Source organism: Peromyscus leucopus, chromosome 11 (assembly GCF_004664715.2).
Source record: "Peromyscus leucopus breed LL Stock chromosome 11, UCI_PerLeu_2.1, whole genome shotgun sequence".
Taxonomy (NCBI): Eukaryota; Metazoa; Chordata; class Mammalia; order Rodentia; family Cricetidae; genus Peromyscus; species Peromyscus leucopus.
In genome coordinates this window covers 21,810,263-21,826,521 of record NC_051072.1, presented here as the reverse complement: position 1 = coordinate 21,826,521, position 16,259 = coordinate 21,810,263, and the positions used below count along the sequence as shown (strand labels likewise).

At 43.7% G+C, this 16,259-nt stretch overlaps 1 protein-coding gene across 1 annotated transcript in view; it reads left to right on the top strand.

The window, feature by feature from the left end:
- Positions 1–1,845: 1,845 nt before the first annotated feature.
- The window catches only part of Slc45a2 (solute carrier family 45 member 2), a 28,156-nt gene continuing 13,742 nt past the window's right edge, over positions 1,846–16,259 (top strand). The window contains exons 1-2 of the mRNA XM_028895073.2: positions 1,846–2,340; positions 4,384–4,560. Coding sequence (XP_028750906.1) covers positions 1,956–2,340; positions 4,384–4,560 — 562 coding nt within the window. The 5' untranslated portion in view covers positions 1,846–1,955. The remainder of the gene's footprint in view (positions 2,341–4,383; positions 4,561–16,259) is intronic.

Genomic DNA, 16,259 nt, shown 5'->3' with positions numbered 1-16,259 from the left:
GCATTGCATTTTATTGTTTGCAAAATTCTTCCCCTACATGAAGTCAGGTGCTCTCCACTATCATACAGTATATAAGCTGTTCTTCCATAGGCCCTAAGAAGGCAGGAGAGCAGCTTTCCTTATTCAGATGACAAAACAGATACAAAAGGTCCTTAACCTTCTTAGTTCACTTCTTAATGTTCTAGAAGCCTTCTGTTTACTATAGTGGCTGGATTTTTCCTCTGATCCTCAGATAAAATTTATTGGGATACACAGTATATTGGGGGACATAGTACATCACCACATAACACACATTAAAATAATATTCTACAGCAACTTGATTTCAAAATTTAAATGTTCAGAGGTATGCCAGTGTGTTCTGTGTGATCTTTGGGTGCCTTGACACACAGTTTGAGAAACATCAAATTAGGATCTGCCTTGGGAAGTGCGGTAGAAGAGGCATTCCAAGAATTAGAACTTTAACATTCTGACTCCATACTTTGTTCCTTTTTTTTTTTTTTTTTTTTTTTTTTTTTTTTTGGTTTTTCGAGACAGGGTTTCTCTGTGTGGCTTTGCACCTTTCCTGGGACTCACTTGGTAGCCCAGGCTGGCCTTGAACTCACAGAGATCCACCTGGCTCTGCTTCCCAAGTGCTGGGATTAAAGGGGTGTGCCACCACCGCCCAGCCCCATACTTTGTTCTTGAACCATCTTTAAAGGCATTTCTTCTAAGATATTTTTCCTACCAAGGATTTTTATTAGGGTCCAGTAAGGAAAATGTGACTCACTGGAAGTCTTTAAAACAGTACATTTAATTAGAGGATTACACTGGTGATAAAGATCAGAGATAGTATCTGCTCGTGCAGACAGGAGCGGAATCAAGGAGCCAGGGTCACAGCTAGAGCAGCAGGGACAGTAGCTATGGGCAGTTAAGGAGACCCAGCACCCAGAGCGACTGATAGAAGGTAGGTTCACAGTGCACATGCAGTCAATGCCAAAAATACCTCTGGATGAAGAAAACAGGATCATGTTTGTTTTCCCTTCCACCCAGGCTTTTTTTTTTTTTTTTTTTTTTTTTTAAACCAGTGTTTGCTGTTAGCCAAATATACCTAGAAGGCAGAGAACAAGGGAGCCTGGGAAATGTAGTCCCCTAGGATCTAAGCAAAGTAGGAAATGACTGGCACAAAACGTAGCCCGCGTATACGCCATTCATTCAACTTGTATTTATTAGCAAATATTTTGGGGGACCTAAGAGGTGCCAGGCTATATGCTGGGGGTGCCATAAATCAACTTGATCTCTGTCCTAAGATAATCAAAGGATATAATTAAGGAAATAACGAAGGCTATCACAAACACTGAACTATCTTATTTGAAAATGTCCTGAGTGCAATGAGAGAACAGTTCAGGGGTGTGTGAGAGACAGTTAATGGTTTGAGTAGAGGATGAGACCCCTCACTACCCTCCATTTTAAGTCTGGTTAATTTGTCTTTTTTTTTTTTTTTTAAAAAATGATTTTATGTACATTGGTTTTTTAAAGCTGTATGAAGAAACTGTAAATTCATGGAAAGGGAATATCCAGGTCTATAGAAAGAAGTTTATACAAATGATTAGATCATTTAAATTTTTATTTAGTCTCTGTATAGGAGACTTTATGATTTGAAAAGTATGGAAACAATGTGTACAACTCTGTGTGTGTGTGTGAGAGAGAGGGGGGGGAGGCAGGGAGGGAGGGTGAGGAGGTCTTTAGAAAAACAGCAGCATTCTAAGGAGTCAGAGGGCTCACAACAGCTAATCTCTGTCATGCTTCCAAGTGCCAACACCCCCCTTGCTCCTCATCATAACTTGTGATCTTGGAGGCATGAAAGAATTTCAGCTCCTCCTCCGGCCTGCCCATCTCTGCTCAGACAGGCTCCATGTCAGATCCAGTTTGGAGCACAGACCCGAGGGCCACGCAGGAAGGTTATTCTCTCTGTGGTCATGAGCGGCAGCAATGGGCAGACTGACACCCGTACCTATCAATCCCTAGCCGAGGATTGCCCCTTTGGCTCTGTGGAGCAACCCAAGAGATCCACAGGGAGACTCGTCATGCACAGCATGGCCATGTTCGGCCGAGAATTTTGCTATGCGGTGGAGGCAGCCTATGTGACTCCAGTTCTGCTCAGCGTGGGCCTGCCCAAGAGTTTGTACAGCATGGTGTGGCTCCTAAGCCCCATCTTGGGATTCCTGCTGCAACCCGTGGTGGGATCAGTCAGTGATCACTGCAGGGCCCGGTGGGGCCGCCGGAGACCCTACATCCTCACACTGGGCATTATGATGCTCTTGGGGATGGCCCTGTACCTCAATGGAGATGCTGTTGTATCAGGTAAGTGGAGTACACAGGCCTAATAGTTCACTGTTAGGGTAAAATGTCATCAATATTTTTCAGTGCCTATAATCAATGGACTCTCCTAGCATGCAGTAAACTTCCTTCCACCTTTGAATGACCCCCAAGCCTGTGGTTGAGGAATCTGCTTCCAGAAACATCACAACATTGTCTTTTATTATTGTAAGGCTTTAAAATGGATTGACTTTTTATCCCTTTCACCAAATTAAATATGCTTACTTATTTTTCAGTTGAAGGACGTTTGAGCATATTATGTCTCGTGGAATACTTTATCAAACTGCCCAGCTTCAAGCATGAATAACAAGTCACCTGCTGTGTACAAATAAGAGTTAATTCTGGGTGCATAACATTTTAATTAGTACCCTGTCAGCTCTGGGGACATCTTTGTTTGGCGAATTCTGGAAAACAACTTTGGTGTTAAGGCAATATTTCTAGCTACAGACCAGCTACTAATTCCTAAGTACTTGGTGGCAGCACATTGAAAAAGACATCATGAAGAGGCATATATTTTTAGACCATTTATGCCAGTAGAATGAGAGGTTATGATACAGGATAAGCAAGTAATATTTGTATGTATTTAGGCCAGTGGTTCTCAACCTTCCTAATACTGTGATCCTTAAACACTGTTCCTCATGTTAAGGTGAACCCCAACTGTGAAATTACTTCCTTGCTATCTCAATAACTGTAATTTTCTATGGTTATGAATTGTAATATAAATACCTGACATGCAGCATTCTGATATGTAACCCTCCCCAAAGGGGTGGTGACCCACAGGTTGTGAACCACTGATTAAGAAGGATGTATAAATATGGAAATGTAGGAAATAACTAGGACATTTAAGATACATACTGGAGGTAAGAAAGAGAGGGTAGACTTATTTTTTTCACTTACTTTTATAGTGGAATGTGTCAAATATGTTTATATATTGAACACTATCCTTGGGTTAACAAGATATAAGCAAGGGACACAGCAGTATATCACTCTTGGCAGACTGGGTAGATGAGTAGAGAATATGGATGGAACGGACCCTACTTAAGTGTAAAAAGTACTACAGGGCCTCTTTTACCAATAGAAGGATCTGGGGAGAGTTGATTGAGGATAGAATGTTTATACTCCATGATCACACTTGCCTGGGGCATTCAAAATTGTGTTATCATGGGATTATAGAGTTACAAGATGTCATACTCCCCCACTTACACCTGCCCAGTCAGAGTCTTGGGAAATAGGGCCAGCAATCTGTGTTTGTTTTTGTTTTGTTTGGGTTTTGGTTTTCTTGAGACAGGGTTCCTCTGTGTAGCTCTGGCTGTTTTGGCACTCACTCTGTAGACCAGGCTGGCCTCGAACTCACAGAGATCTGTCTGCCTCTGCCTCCCGAGTGCTGGGATGAAAGGCTTGTGCTATCACCGCCTGGCAGCAATCTGTGTTTTGACAAAATGGTTCAGATGGCAGTCAGGCACTCCAGAGTGTGAGAAGCCCTGTGTTTGGGCAGCTCTGTACAACCGTGGGCTTGCACATGTAAAAAGGGATGCCTCGGAGAGTAGCCATCACTGGAGCTAGGATTTAAAGGATTTTCTTCAGCTTATTTCACATTATTATTATTTTTAATGCAAAAAGATGTCATTAAAATCCCAGAGTATTCAGCTAAAGTATATACCCAGTGCTTTTTTAAATAGTCCTAAGATTGAGCAATCATCACCACTGTGTACTTATGGGATATTTTCATGTCCCTCCCCTAAGAAACCCACTACCCACTGGAAGTCACTTCCTGCCTTTTCCTAGGCAATCACTAATTTACTTTCTGCCTATGGATTTGTCTTTCCTGGGCATTCAGTTGCATACTTTCTTAAACATAAAAAAAAAAAAAAAAAAAAAAAAAAAAAAAAAAGCACCATTTTTTTTTTTTAGATGTAAAAAGAAAAGCACATAACCAAAAAGGGATGATTTGATGGCAGTTTAAGTGAAATAAAAATATATAGGTTGTTCTAAACATGCTTTGGAAGACAAACGTTTCTTCTGTTTTAGCTTTGGTTGCTAACCCCAGGAGGAAGCTGGTTTGGGCCATAACCATCACGATGATAGGTGTGGTTCTCTTCGATTTTTCTGCTGACTTCATTGATGGGCCTATCAAAGCCTACTTGTTTGACGTCTGCTCCCACCAGGACAAGGAGAAGGGCCTCCACTACCACGCCCTCTTCACAGGTAGGGAATATTCCAGAAAGTTTCCCCTTCAGCTTTGCAGACAAGGAGAAACTTCAGTGGAAGGCGGCCAGCGTCTCTGTGCTTGGGCATCTTTTGAATGAATGGATCAGTTGACAGGAAGCGCCCATCACGCGCTCCGCTCTGTCTCCAGTTCATTTCTCTGAACAAAGTAAGCTTATGACCAGGGCTTCAGAGTTCTTGCAAAGGAAGCTTACTTAAACAAGAGGTTTCTTCAGAACGCTGTGGAGACATGTACAGCTGAAGTAAAAAGGAGCCCTGTGTACTGAACCTTCTCTTTAACGCATCCAGCCTACGGCACTTATCAGGCAGCACCAGCCTTGCTCAGGGATGTGTTGAAAAAACAGGTTTCTGGGTCCTTTCTCTAGTTACGCTGATTCGGTGCATTTCATGGGGCCCAGGAATTTGCCTTTTATTTGGTAAGGACCCAAGATGTCCGTGTTGGGTGGGCAGAGAAGGCTCTCTCCATTGCTAGGGGGCTGTGCCCAGCCTCCCTTGATTGCCACTGAGCCATTTCCTGAGCACATGGGGCAGTGATGAGCAAGCCCGTTAGCACGCCAAGTGAAGGCAGGACCCCGAGCCATGGGCACTTTTATATCTAGCAAGGGGCTTTTCCAGGCCACTTTGTCATACTGTCTTCATAGTCAAGCCAAATGCAGGTAAGTTTGGAAGCATCCTGTCTCCTTCCCCGGCCATGTAGGGCCCTACCTCCAGACCCAAGGTTAATTCCTGCATGTGGAAGCCGCCGAATCCAGTTTTGTCATTTTGGCAACTATTTGAGTAGCGAAACTGAAGGGATGAGGCTGCCCCAGCACAGCGAGCTGTTCCTACCACTTTGGGGCAAGGTGCAGGGTCAGAGGGGCAGTCCTGTCTGTCGGTGGTCTCTGACCTCCGTGTCTCAGGAGGTATAAATGCTGCAGAACAAAGCCCGGGTTTGAGAAAACTCCTACCTCATCTTTGTCTTACTGCTCCGCAACCCCATTCTCTCACCTGGATGTCTAGTCCCGTCGGTTTTCCCCTTTGTTGTTAAGAGCAACAAGCACTCTTAACCACTAAGTCATCTCTCTCTACACACCCCACCCCACAAGCTATTTTCATTCCGCACCTCAAACTTTATTTCCCATTAATCCCCCTCCCCCATATTCTCCATGCTCTGAATAATTCTCAACTTGTTTCCAGCACAGACATCAAGTCTGTTTCATTCACTCTGCCGCTGGTTCTTCGGCCATCAACAGTCTCACTGCAGATGTTCAAAATAAATACTCACCTAACGCAAGAAGAAGCCTGCCTTTTTTTTTTCTTAATAATGCCTTCATTTACCCTTCGAAAATTTCAAATAATTTATTTTGATCATTTTCATTTCCCTCTACCAACTCCTCCCAGATCCTCTCCCTTTCTTTTCCCTGGGTTCAAGGTCTTGGCTCGCTCAGAAAATCCCTTCAGAGATCAAAAGTACTCTTGAAATTCCCACCTCCTCCTAAAGAGAAGACCCCTTACTCTTTTTCTAAATTGCAATTAGACTTCATTTCTAACTTGGTTTTCAATCGACGAACAAATCGAAGAGCAAAAGTTTGTCGAGTGGACGGATACCAAGGCGTTCTCTTGGGTGGGAAAAAGGGGCTGCACCTCACCCTTCACACACCCTGCAGTGCACCACCCCGGGGGTTCTCTGGTCAGCCTGGACCGCTGTGCCCCAGGACTACTGCCTGGCTGGCTTGACAAGCAGGAAGGTAATCTTCACAGTCATGGAGGACCGCAGCCCAAGGTCATGTTGGTGGCGGTGGGTTCTGGCAAAGCCTCTTCCTGGCTTGCAAACACCCGTCTTCTTGTGTCCTCACGTGACTTCGCATCTGTCCATGTGCTGCCCACGCCGCTCTCACTGCCCCCTGGGGTGCTTTCTCACATAAGAAAATCAGTTCTGTGTGGACTGAGGCTCCCAGTCTCATTGAACTGTAAGCATCTCCTTAAAGACTCTCTCTGCACAACGCTAGGGTTGAAGACGTCAGCACATGAACTTGAGGACAGATGCACTCTAGTCCATAAAATGGCCATTGCCAAGCTCAGCTCTCTTAGGAAAAGATGCAATGTTGATCAAGCTGCCCACTTTTCTCCTCTTTTTTTTTTACCCCCTCCAGTCCCCTGCATTTTCCTTTTCAGCACACTGGAGATATTCTAGGCTTTTTTTTTTTTTTAATAAACATAAGAGCACAAAAGTTCTTTATAAAAAGAGTATTTTTAATGTTTTTTTTTGTTGTTGTTGTTTTCTGTTTGTTCGTTTGTTTTAATGTTTGTGGTCTAAAGACCATGACTCTTGGATGACTCTTGGGTCTCACTCCAGTGGTTCTCAGGTCCTTCTGCGGAATGCTTCTTTTAAAGTCTCCTAAAATACCTGCAGCCCCTGGTTTGGTGGGAAGAGCAGCTGGTGACAAGCTCAGCCCACCTGTGAGGAAACTCTGTAATACTTCTTGATTGAAAGGATCAGTCTGCTCTCAAAGGGTCATTTTCACATAATCTCGTTGTTGGCCTTCGCTATTGCTCTCCCTCCTATTTTTAGAACATTTCTAGCCACTCCAATTGTGCCGTGCATTTCACTAAAGGAGGAACTATGTAGAGAAAACGTGTGTAAATGAGTGAGAAGGTGAGAGAGGTGAGATAAAGAGATGATCAGCGTTCTGTGCTTATTAGTGAGCTACTTGCAATAATCCGATTGGAGTCACTATACTTTATCGATACCCTGACTCTTCCCCCATCCTCCCATAGGTGGCAAGTGCTCAAGGAATGCATAGCCTAGGAAAGGGGTTGGCCATAACAACGCTCACATCTCAGTGGCTTACACACCTATCTGGGTTTACTTTTCTTAAATAACAAGTCAGGGAGGGAGTACACGGTGGCTCTTGGTCAGCAGCCCATGTCAGCACCAACTTAACTGTTATTTGGTTCCTCTGTCGGTGTAGTGCCTCTTGGATACATGTTGGTTGCTATGGTTCCATCGTGTTTCTTTCAAGACAGGAGGGATGGAGAGGAGAGTCAGGGACAAAGCGAGAGGAAAGAACCTACGTCGTATTTTTGGATGAGGAAAGCAAGAACTTTCTGTTCTCCACAGACATTTTTGTTTCTTATTGAGCAAAGTTAGATCGTCTAATAGGCCCTGGAGGTTAAAAAGTGAGGGTTTGTTTAGATTTTAATTTTTAGAGATGGAGGGAGGGAACATACTTCCCCTGGAGCAAATTGGGATCCATTACCAAGGGAGAAGGGGCATTTTTACTAAATAGGAGAAAGCCAATGGTTAAAAAAATATAGACATAACTGCACTTTGTTTTTAAAGAAACATTTGATTTCTTGATTTTTCTTTGAGACACTCTATATGTCAGTGTCTCCAGGGCCTGTGTTTGGTCCTGTGAGATGTCAATGTCTTCAGGGCCTGTGTTTGGTCCTATGGGAGATAACTGTGTGTGGACAGCTTCTAGCAAGTCTACCATTCCCCAACAGAAGGGCAAGATCAAACCCCTCCTCTTCTAGGGCATTGCTCTGGAGTCCCACCCAATTCAGATCTTAGTTTCCAAGGTCTCTAACTACTTGATGATGGTGCTCTGCATTATTCATAACAAACACTACTGGACCACGCATGAAATACAGCATGCTTTGTTACGTGTATGTAAACAGGCACATAAAGTGTGTGTGTGTGTGTGTGTGTGTGTGTGTGTGTGTGTGTGTGTATGAGAGAGGGGGAGGTGTTAAAGGAATTTTTCTATTGTCCCCTAGGGAGCTATTTTATTCAAGCCTTTTGTCTCTTCCACTACAAAGTGACTGTTCTCCCTCCAGCCCTGGCTCAGCAGGAGCGGCAATGGGTTTGGTGGACTGGCTCTTAGCCTCTCGGCATACACACCAGTCACCGTGGAGATCAGCTGAGGCCATGGAACCCAGTGAGTCAACAAATCCATGCTTATTGGTAGCAAGTGTCTTCTTTATATGGAGAGTTCCTAACCCAGTACATTTGTGCTAAATTGAACTTCAGACTGCACTGGCCTGGGCAGTGAGATGGATCTCTCTGTTGGTGACAAGCTTGAATCGGGCAGGCTGGGAAATCTTGCCTCCCCTTAGCTGCAGTACAGGCTCGGGATGTCTGAACTCGGTGTCCACCTCCCTCCACCCAACCTGTGAGTCTAGGATGTCAGTCGCAGACCAACTGGCCAAAGGGCCCGTGCCCAGAGTAAAGAGATGTGCAAAGAGTCAAATGCCAGACGTGTGTGCTCACTTAGTTTCTCTGTGCTTCCATCTGCCAAAGCTGTGTTTGCAAATGAATGCTTCAGGGAGAAACCGACCCTGTGTGTTCCTTCAGAAGGAGAGGGGGAAACTCGGTGGGCTTGGCTTCTTCTAACTTCAAAAAAGGACTTCAAAGCGCGCACAAAATACTACATGTAAAAAATACAATGCTCTGTCTGGCAAATAATTAAAGACTAAAATGAGAGTTAAAAAATGAATTTTAGATTTTATTCGGTAGGGAAGAACCACCTTTCATGTTTGGGGCCATTTCAACTTTTCCTCACTCGTGAATAATTGTTGGGTGAGTGGTTTTGTTTTATCAACTGGGTTCTTTTTGAAGTCTGTGCCTGTGGGGAGCTTTCACATCTCCTCCCCGAGGCGCCCCGGAAAGGCCACAGCCGGAGCAGAAACCAGACATTCCCCCACTCCACTTTAATTCTTTTCGTTTCAAACTCAGCGTCTCTATTTTCAGGGTTCCGTGTGATCGTGTCTCCAGTGCCTGTTCACAGTGTACTGTGATCAGGGCCATTACCATTTCCCCCCTTTTACCGATTGTTTCAATGGGTTGAGACCCTTCAAACTCTTCCTTATTTACGTTGAGTTCTGCAACAAATCACTGTACCGTGTTGGTACCTGGCTGTGCTATAGACTATTAGGCTTCCTTCTTATTATTATTAACTGTGGAAAGATGCCAACTATCAAGCTTCCCTCTGTCCCCCAATCCTCTGCTGACTACTGTTCTATGCTCTATATCTATGTGCTCAATTTCTCTTTGCTTCCACTCGCTATATAGACACACTTTTCCATGCTTGGCTTTGTTGCTTGACACAATGTCCCTGGGAGAGCTTTGTCACTTAGCACAGTGTCCCCGGACACCAAAAGCCTCCTTTGCCTCCTTCTTCTAATTGCAGATCCCGTGCTCACACATGAGCTCACGTTATTCATTCATTCATTTGTGGTCTCTGTCTGCTTCTTTGCCCCCAGCTGGCGGGAGTTTCTTTCCTTTTCATTGTTCTATGACCAGAGCTTTCAAAGGTGCATAGAATATGGGAGGGCCGGGTTGGGGATTTAGCTCAGTGGTAGAGTGCTTGCCTAGCAAGCGCAGAGCCCTGGGTTGGGTCCTCAGCTCTGAATAAACAAATTTAAAAAAAAAAAGAATATGGGATGGCCTCAGACACTGTTGTGGTGAATATTCTAGTTTAACATCCTCATTTTCACAATAGTTAAGTTGTGATGCTGGGAGGTAAAGTGACTGGCCCAAGGCCACTTGGCTGGGTGTAGAGGAGGGATAAAATCCAATGAGCCAACACCTAACTGAAGATGTGGTGGCTGTCTTAATCTGGATTCTTGTAAAAGTTGAGCCCCAGGAATATGGACACACACTTTATTTGGGAATTAATTGCATGTAGAAGGAAGGAGATGTTATCGAATGTGTCGCCCAGACATTATGGAGTTGGCTTCTACCTTTCATCTCCCCCTGGTCCTCAGGGAGCCTTGTAAAGGGCATCTCAGAGCTCTTCATTTGGGGAGATGAGGGATGGAAGATTCACCTCCACTAACCCAAGTTGGTTTCAGGAGATGTTTGGTTCCCTGAGGTAACGTGAGGTCCAGATGCACCTGTAAAACTACTTGGCTTTGCAATATTCACCATGGCAGCTGCTGGAGCAAGAGAGAACTGGGCTGAGATTTGCAGTGTGGATTTAAAAGGGTTTTCCCCTCAGCACCTTATCTCCAGTACCAGTTTGCCATTCTTCTGGGTCAACACTAGGTGGTGCTAGAGCATTTTACAAAGGATTTCACCTTGATGCAATCGTTATAAATATTAGTTCTGTAGACTTGAAAAATTAACTGTAGGCATTCACAAATGGCTCAAGAACCAGATAAGTTAATGAGCTGAAAACACATTCATTTCTAATCCTTAGTCAAGAAAAGAAAAAGGAGCCAGATTTTATGAGTCCTGTCAGAAAATGAGGAGTTTCTGAACTAGGTTTATGAGCCATTTTCTGTGCCAAAATTGAGAAACTCGTTTCTAGAAAAATGATGAGATAATTACAGTTGATGCTTTTGCATGAACCATTATTGGATTAGGCATGTTAGCACAAATTAGAAACTTCCAGCTGGAACAAAACTTGTGACCTCAGGGTATATGCAGTCTTGGGCAAATGCACTTTGCATATTACTGGCATTTATTTGGTTGAGTAAGAACAATATGATTTTGACAATGGTTTGCTGAAAATTTTCTATCATGCAGTATAGGTAACAGCAAAGGGTAACACTGGATAAAATGTTATGTCTAAAATGGATGTGAATCCGAAAAAAGGCAAACAGTTCAGTTGCTTCTATATTAAGGGCCTCGCCACAAGACAGGAGGAAAATGACCTCAATCAGATTGGGATTGTTTCCATTTCTTTTTTCGGGGTTGCATCCAAGCATTGGTGGTGTAGAAAGCAAAGATTTGGAAGGGAAAGTCTATAGTTTGAGTGACATCTGCCCATGCTGACATTTACTGGGGTGCTCTCTGTCCTACCATATCATAGTGGTCAGGTTGAACTCAGCACTGAGTCAGCTCTCATCCACTTACAAGGCTCCCTCAGACCTCGGATTCTCAGCTTCCTCCAGCTACCCGCTCTTCTTATTCACACTCGGTGATGGCAGGGGATGAGCTCTGAGATGCAAACCTCTACACCTGAGCTTTCTTGCATCCTAACAGAAAGATCCAATAGAGTCGAGATGCTTATTATCTTTGGAGTCCATACATACAAGTTTGTCCACTCCAGAATTTTATAGGTGATACCAAAGCCAGTATTTGCATTGAAGACCTTTAGAGAATGGAGGAATATTTGAATCAGCTAATTTGCACATTGCCTTTTGAGTTCCTGGGCTAATAGATAGAATATAGTAAGAAAGGTGTCTTTAAACAAGGAGACATTCTGTCTTCTTGTTTTGATGCTCATGTTCTATAAATAGAAATCTTTTAAAGGCATATCTAGTGTCATGTACTTCACACTTTTGTGCCCTGTGTTGGAGAATTTGTTATCTAAAATGATCCAGAGTAGCTAAGCATGTTACTTCAGGACTATCATTCCAGCACTGAGGAAGCAGAGGCAGGAGGATCACCATTGCAAGACTAGAGATCGCACCCCAAGGGAACTACAGTGGCCTTGAGTATAGCGATGAAATGTTGTCTGATGTCTCTAAGCCCAAGGAGGCTGTGGTATAAATGGACTATAGTAAAAGTATCTTTAAACAGAACAAAAAATGTGACAAGAGGGAGGCTCCCAGCAACTCCACCCGGAATTTTCCCCATGAACAGTGGTTCATGATTTACTATTGCATTGCCAGTGGCAACTCCATAGGTTGTAGCGACTGCAAATCACTGGCATATTTCCTCAAAGTAATGTCTTAAGGACTGTGTCTGTGTGACAAGTAGAACAGAGTTGGGCACACAACAAATTCATCATCTGTCTACATTCACCGCACAGCCATTCCTTCATGGAAGTTTTACTGCCTTATAGAGGGCCCCTTCTAGTCCCCGTTTCCCAAGCCCCACCCCCATGCCCCACCCAGAGGAGGGAGAGCTCTTTTTCACCTCCCACTCTCCAACCCCAAGAAAGTCTGCCAAGAAGCTGGGCCACCACTGCCGAAGTGGTGGGCTACCACATGTGCACCCACTGTGAATGGTCTGAGACTCCCACACACGTTCTATTGAATCCACTAGAAACAGCTTTGGGGCCTTCCAGCCTTGGAAACTGCATCAGTTCTTAATGAAGCAGGTTGTTATATAGCAAGGCCTTTCCACATGCTTCACTCCTTCCACGGGTGGCTGTTTCCCCTTTCACTTCTCAGGGCCCCTTAACAGATGCAAGTACCATAGTGTCTGCCTTCCCACATGGGGAAGTGAAGGCTCCTGCTGCCCTGATAAGTACTTCGTATGGGTGCTGGAGATCTGAACTCCAATTCTCATGCTCACGGGACAAGCACATTGTCAATGGAGCTATCTCCCATCATCAGAGATCGTAACTCTTTGAGTTATCTTTCCTTCTAGATGCTGTGGTTGGTAAGGATATTTATTTATCTGGGATGGAGCTCTCACTCACCAAATAAAACTACAAAGCGATCCACTAAGGCAAACGATTTATGTTTGCTTAGGCATGATGGGGGGCTGGGATGTTGAAGAGTTTTGGACAGAAGAATCAGTCCTATCCAATTTTGTGACACATACAGAGGGTGTGTTTGGCATTAGTCATCTCCTGCACATTTTCAAATTTCTTGACGAGTCTCCCTTTCAGGCTTGTGTTATAAGAAGTCCCCCACATCTGCCCTGGAAGAAACATCTGAGCCACAGTACTGTTTTGGTGCTGGGTTGTATAATGTCTTGTGCATAGAAGGAATGTTTGTGTTTAAAGCAGGAAGTCAAGAGAAGGGATCACTAATAATGGTGTTTCAGATGTAAGAACTAGGGTGGAATCAATTTTGATGAGCCCTGTCTCAGTGCCCCTCAAGTGACACCGTGTTCAAGCATAAGCATATAAAGCAAGAACCAGAAAGCTGTAGCTAGAGTTTTCCTGCCTTGCCCACAGTCAGGACAAATCTCTATCACCCGCCAGTCCCACAGCCGCTCAGATCCAACCAAGTAAACACAGAGACTTATATTGCTTACAAACTGCTTGTCCTGGCGGCAGCTGGCAGTGACTCCTTCAGCCTTCTTGTTCTTTCTTTTCTCCTCTCTGTTAGTCCCACCTATACTTCCTGCCTAGCCACTGGCCAATCAGTGTTTTATTTATTGACCAATCAGAGCAACACATTTGCCATACAGAACATCCACAGCAGAAAGCCTTTGCCTTAGTGTCCTAGAAGATGATAATAGACTTAGAAAAATTCATCTTTAAACTGCTGTTCTTATTTCTGTAGCTATAACTGTGAACAAGTACCTTAAATTTCTTCCATAGTGAAGAAGAGAGTTCTCAAGTCTCTTTGATCATACCAAGCTAGTTTTGTATCTTCTTATGGAGTTTGATGGTAGATAGAGGACAATAAAATCATTTCTTTTTAATGCTGCTAGAAATTGATTTTATGGACTCATTTAGGTCAAGAACTTGAGAATTTTTTTTATCTTTTTGTTTGTTCATTTTAATTTTTTTGTTCATTTTACATACCAATCACAGATCCCCATCTCATCCCCCTTCCTGCTGCTTTCCCTACCCCCACCTTCTCTCCCCTCACCCACCCCTCATCTCCTCCTCCAAAAGCATAAGTCCTCCCATGGGGGGCAGCTAAGCCTGGTACATTCAGTTGAGGCAGGGCCAAGCCCCTCCCCTCTGCATTAAGGGTAAGCAAGGTGTTCGACCATAGGTAATGGGATCCAGAGAGTCGGCTCATGCACCAGGGATAGATCCTTATCCCACTGCCAGGGGCCCCTCAAACAGACCCAGCTACACAACTGTCTCCCATATGCAGAGGGTCTAGTCCAGTCCCATGCAGGTTCCACAGCTGTCAGTCTAAAGTTTGTGAGTTCCTATGAGCTTTGTTCCGTTGTGTCTGTAGATTTCTCCATCATGATCTTGACCCCTGTTGCTCATTTAATTCCTCTTCCCTCTCTTCAACTGGACTCTCAGAGCTGGGCCTGGTGCTTGGCTGTGGTTCTCTGTATCTGCTTTTATCAATTACTAGATGAAGGCTCTATGATGACAGATTATTCACCAGTTTGATTACCAGGGTAGGACAGTTCATGCACCCTCACCACTATTGCTGTTAGTCTCACCTGGGGTCATCCTTGTAGGTTTCTGAGAATTTCCCTACCACCAGGTTTTTCCCTAACCTCATAATGTCCCCTCTATCAAGATATCTCTTTCATTGCTCTCCCATTCCATCCTTCCCCCAGTTTGACCATTCCGTTCCCTCATGTTCTCATACCACATCCCTTCCCCTCTATTGCCCCCCCATCCCCAGTTTACTCATGGAGATCTCCTCCGCTTCTCCATCCCAAGGTGATCTGTACATCCTTCTTAGGGTCTTCCTTGTTTCCTAGCTTTTCTGGAGCTGTGGGTTGTAGTCTGATTATTCTTTGCTTTACCTCTAGTATCTACTTATGAGTGAGTACATATCATGTTTGTCCTTCTGAGTCTGGGTTCCCTCACTTAGGATGATATTTTCAAGTTCCATCCATTTGTCTGCAAATTTCATGATGTCATTTTTTTTCTGCTGAGTAATACTCCATTGTGTAAATGTACCACATTTTCTTTATCCATTCTTCAGTTGAAGGGCATCTAGGTTTTTTTCCAGATTCTGGCTAATACAAATAATGCTGCTATGAACATAGTTGAGCAAGTGTCCTTGTGGTATGACTGAGCATTCCTTGGGTATATGCCCAAGAGTGGTATCATTGGGTCTTGAGGTAGATTGATTCCCAATTTTCTGAGAAACCACTGTACTGATTTCCAAAGTGGCTGTACAAATTTGTAGTCCTACCAACAGTGGAAGAGTGTTCCTCTTGTTCAACATCCTCTCCAACATCAGTGTTTTTGATCTTAGCCATTCTGACAAGTATAAGATGGTATCTCAGAGTTGTTTTGATTTACATTTTCGTATGACTAAGGATGTTGAGCAATTCCTTTAATGTCTTTCGGCCAGTTGAGATTCTTCTGTTGAGAATTCTCTGTTTAGCAATGTAGCCCATTTTTAAAATTGGTTTGTTTGGTATTTTGATGTCTAGTTTCTTTATATACTTTGGAGATCAGCCCTCTGTCAGATGTGGTGTTGGTGTAAATCTTTTCCCATTCTGTGGGCTCTCATTTTGTCTTATTTACTGTGCCCTTTGCCTCACAGAAGCTTCTCAGTTTCAGGAGGTCCCATTTATTAATTGTTACTCTCAGTGTCTGTGCTACTGGTGTTATATTTAGGAAGTGGTCTCCTGTGCCAATGCATTCAAGGCTACTTCCTACTTTCTCCTCTATCAGGTTCAGTGTAGCTGGATTTATGTTGATGTCTTTGATCCACTTGGATTTGAGTTTTGTGCGTGGTGATAGATAAGGATCTATTTGCAATATTCTGTATGTTGACATCCAGTTATGCCATCACCGTTTGTTGAAAATGTTTTCTTTTCTCCATTGTACAGTTTTGGCTTCTTTGTCAAAAATCAGGTATTCATTGGTGTGTGGATTAATGTCAGGATTTTCAGTTTGATTCCATTGATCCATATGTCAGTTTTTATGCCAATACCAAGCTGTTTTTATTACTGTAGCTCTATAGTAGAGCTTGAAGTCAGGGATGGTGATGCCTCCAGAAGTTGCTTTATTGTAAAGGATTGTTTTAGATATCCTAGGTTTTCTGTTTTCCCATATGAACCTGAGTATTGGTCTTTCGAAGTCTGTGAAGAATTGTGTTGGGACTTTGATGAGGACTGCTTGAATCTGTAGAAG